The sequence below is a fragment of the Etheostoma spectabile genome, chromosome 19 (assembly GCF_008692095.1).
Source record: "Etheostoma spectabile isolate EspeVRDwgs_2016 chromosome 19, UIUC_Espe_1.0, whole genome shotgun sequence".
Taxonomy (NCBI): domain Eukaryota; kingdom Metazoa; phylum Chordata; class Actinopteri; order Perciformes; family Percidae; genus Etheostoma; species Etheostoma spectabile.
The window spans coordinates 6,103,863-6,107,020 of NC_045751.1; the positions used below are offsets into that span (position 1 = coordinate 6,103,863).

The 3,158-nt window shown below is 44.1% G+C and overlaps 2 protein-coding genes across 2 annotated transcripts in view; both read left to right on the forward strand.

Annotated features, from left to right (window-relative positions):
- Window positions 1-294: 294 nt before the first annotated feature.
- LOC116669451 (UDP-glucuronosyltransferase 2B4-like) lies at window positions 295-1,509 on the forward strand (the record flags this gene model as incomplete). Its single annotated transcript, XM_032499332.1, is given in 3 exon segments — window positions 295-1,285; window positions 1,288-1,412; window positions 1,504-1,509. Coding segments are annotated over 3 exon segments (1,122 nt in total), but the record flags the coding sequence as incomplete, so codon positions are not given.
- An 822-nt stretch (window positions 1,510-2,331) lies between these two features.
- LOC116669452 (UDP-glucuronosyltransferase 2B13-like) overlaps window positions 2,332-3,158 on the forward strand; it is a 4,294-nt gene continuing 3,467 nt past the window's right edge. Inside the window, exons 1-2 of the mRNA XM_032499333.1 lie at window positions 2,332-2,461; window positions 2,579-3,158. The exon at window positions 2,579-3,158 is cut by the window's right edge and continues 203 nt beyond it. Of these exons, the coding sequence (XP_032355224.1) occupies window positions 2,582-3,158 (577 nt within the window). The 5' untranslated portion in view covers window positions 2,332-2,461; window positions 2,579-2,581. The remainder of the gene's footprint in view (window positions 2,462-2,578) is intronic.

The following is a 3,158-nucleotide window of genomic DNA, read 5'->3' on the forward strand; positions in this document are numbered from 1 at the left end:
TGATACTATATCCTGACAGGGCTCTGCTTCCTGTTGCTCGGGCCACTTGTTGCAGTGGCGACAGGATTCTAGTAGTGCCTGTTGATGGCAGCCACTGATCAACATGGAGGTGATCCCTCGAGAGCTGCACCCAGAGGCCACATAATGACTGTGCTACGCTCTGCCAAGAGTTGGTACATCCTAGTAACTCTTCCATTTTTTATTCTGTTAATGTGACCATGTTGGGATGACACAGAAGACATGAACTACTACAATAAATGCTACTAGATGTATGGAAGGCCGCAGGTGCCGACTTTTATACGCACCTTCTATCAACAGTACTTAATCACATCCTTGTTTGCAAATGGCCATGGGATCATGGCCAGATCCATTGCCAGAATTTTTGATGACCTTGTTTTTATGAAAAAAATGCACGACTCTAAGTTTGACTTAATAATAACGGACCCTGTTCTGCCTATAGGTGTTGTTTTGGGTAGTTACCTTAAGCTGCCAATGGTTTTCAATGTGCGTTGGGTTAATACTGGAGAGGGCCATTTGACCATAGCTCCCTCTCCAGTCTCCTATGTTCCTGTGTCAGGAAGTGAACTTCACGATCAGATGGATTTTGTGAAAAGAACCAAGAATATGTTACATTCTATCTATAGTTTCGTTGAACAGCACGTTTTCATTAACTCCGCCTACTCAAGTCTGTTCCAGCGCTATTTCCCTCCTGGAACTGACTTGCTGTCTTTGGAGCTTGCCGCTGATATCTGGCTGGTGAGGACCAATTTTGTCTTTGAGTTCCCTCGGCCCACCATGCCCAACGTGGTCTACATAGGGGGGTTCCAGTGCACAAAGGCTGGTCCTCTTCCTGTTGAGCTGGAGGCCTTCATGCAGAGCTCTGGAGAGCATGGGGTTGTGGTCATGTCTTTGGGGTCGCTGGTGTCAGCGCTGCCTCGTGAGACTACAGAGGCTATTGCTGCTGCTTTTGCTCAGCTAACTCAAAAGGTGGTGTGGAGGTTTGTGGGTGAAAAGCCTTCCTCCTTGGGGAACAACACCCTTCTGGTTAAATGGCTTCCTCAGAATGACCTCTTGGGACACCCCAAGACTCGTGCCTTTGTAGCCCATGGAGGCACCAACGGCATATATGAGGCCATTTACCATGGCGTTCCCGTTCTTGGCCTGCCACTCCTCTTTGACCAGTTTGACAACCTACTTCGGCTAAAGGTACGTGGGGCAGCTCGGGTAATGGAGGCCGGATCACTCACTAAAGAAGACTTCCTGGAGGCTCTAAAGGACATCCTGGAGACTCCCTGTACCGTAACAACATACAGCGTCTCTCACAGTTACACCACGATCAGCCAATGTCTCCTATGGACACCGCCATCTTTTGGATTGAATACGTCATCCGGAACAAGGAGCAGCCATTTGCAGTCAGCAGGTTTAGGCTGCCATGGTACTCCTCTTCTGCTGGATGTGGCTGTTTTAATTATGGCCCTCTTTGGAGTCTTTTTCTGGCTTCAGTCTTAGCCTGTCAGTCTCTGCTGCGAAGGTCTGGAGAAAGGGGAAAGTTGAGAACTAATTTGAACACTACTTATATTAACGCCTGCTGTAAGGGAATATACTGCCCATTAAAAACATGTCATGTTTGAACATGTTTGTTTTACGTAATCTATTACAGCACTGCATGTGTAATCATGTTCTATTTTTTCTTTGTGATAATAATCTTTCCATGTATCATTTACTCTACTGAATCTTAGCCTGATTTTAATATGAGTATCAAAACTCTAAGGATTTCAGGATGTGTTTGACCAAGACAGGTTTGTCATATAACATGTTCCTCTAAGGGGCCCCTGAGAGAAATGTTTATCTTGCCATGACCTTTTGAGAGACCTATAGCTGAAGGTTAGTTAGTTAGTTGTAGTTAGTTAGTAACGAACAGAAAGGTCCAAACAGATAAGGAAAAAGCATTGGCCAAAGGGAGTGGAACACATAAGGATAATTGAGGTACCACTCCAAGGTACAAATAAAGTGAACAGCATGTCGTTTGGGTGCAAATTTCAAACTAACCTTGCCGTCTGCCAATATTACAATTTTCATCTGGTTCCCTTTATGTCAACGGTAACTGCAGAAGCCTCAGAACTCTCACCTAAATCCACCTGAAACTTATTTTGCACTGATTATATATACTAAAACAGTGGTAATGTGAAGACAGTACATTGAAATGACAAATGCAAAATGTTTGATAACTCTAATTGCAGTCCATTGATATGCACTCTACCTTACATTTGTGTGTTTACACTTGACCTTTGCTCTTAAAAACAGCACCGACCATTAGCAGTAGGCATTCAACCCACATACTGGACTTTGACCATGCAGAAACGGGCCTCTGTATGTAAAAGTTACACTGAATGATATATCTTAGCTCACTCAAGATCTGGAGATCAAGCCATATGTCTGGATTTTGACACAACAAGACCAGGTGAGGCCTTTGACTAACTTTTAATTAAACAATCTAACAAATTACATACATATGAGATATACTTTAACGTTACTGGGTTTTAAAAATCTAATTGTTTCTTCATGTTGTTTCTTCCAGGGAATGTCCAGCATGATAATCCCTATATTCCTGACAGGGCTCTGCTTCCTGTTGCTTGGGCCCACTTGTTGCAGTGGCAGCAGGATCCTAGTAGTGCCTGTTGATGGCAGCCACTGGATCAACATGGAGGTGATCCTCCGAGAGCTGCACTCCAGAGGCCACAACATGACTGTGCTACGCTCTGCCAAGAGCTGGTACATCCCTAGTAACTCTTCCATTTTTACTTCTATCACTGTGACCCTGTTGGAGGATGAGACGGAAGACATGAACTACTACAACAAAATGCTACTAGATGTTATGGAATGCCGCAGGTTGCCGACCTTTATACGCACCTTCTATCAACAGTACTTAATCACATCCTTGTTGGCAAATGGCCATGGGATCATGGCCAGATCAATTGCTAGAATTTTCGATGACCCTGTTTTTATGAAAAAAATGCACAACTCTAAGTTTGACTTAATAATAACGGACCCTGCTCTGCCAATAGGTGTTATTTTGGGTAGTTACCTTAAGCTGCCAATGGTTTTCAATGTGCGCTGGATTAATACTGGAGAGGGCCATTTGACCATAGCTCCCTCTC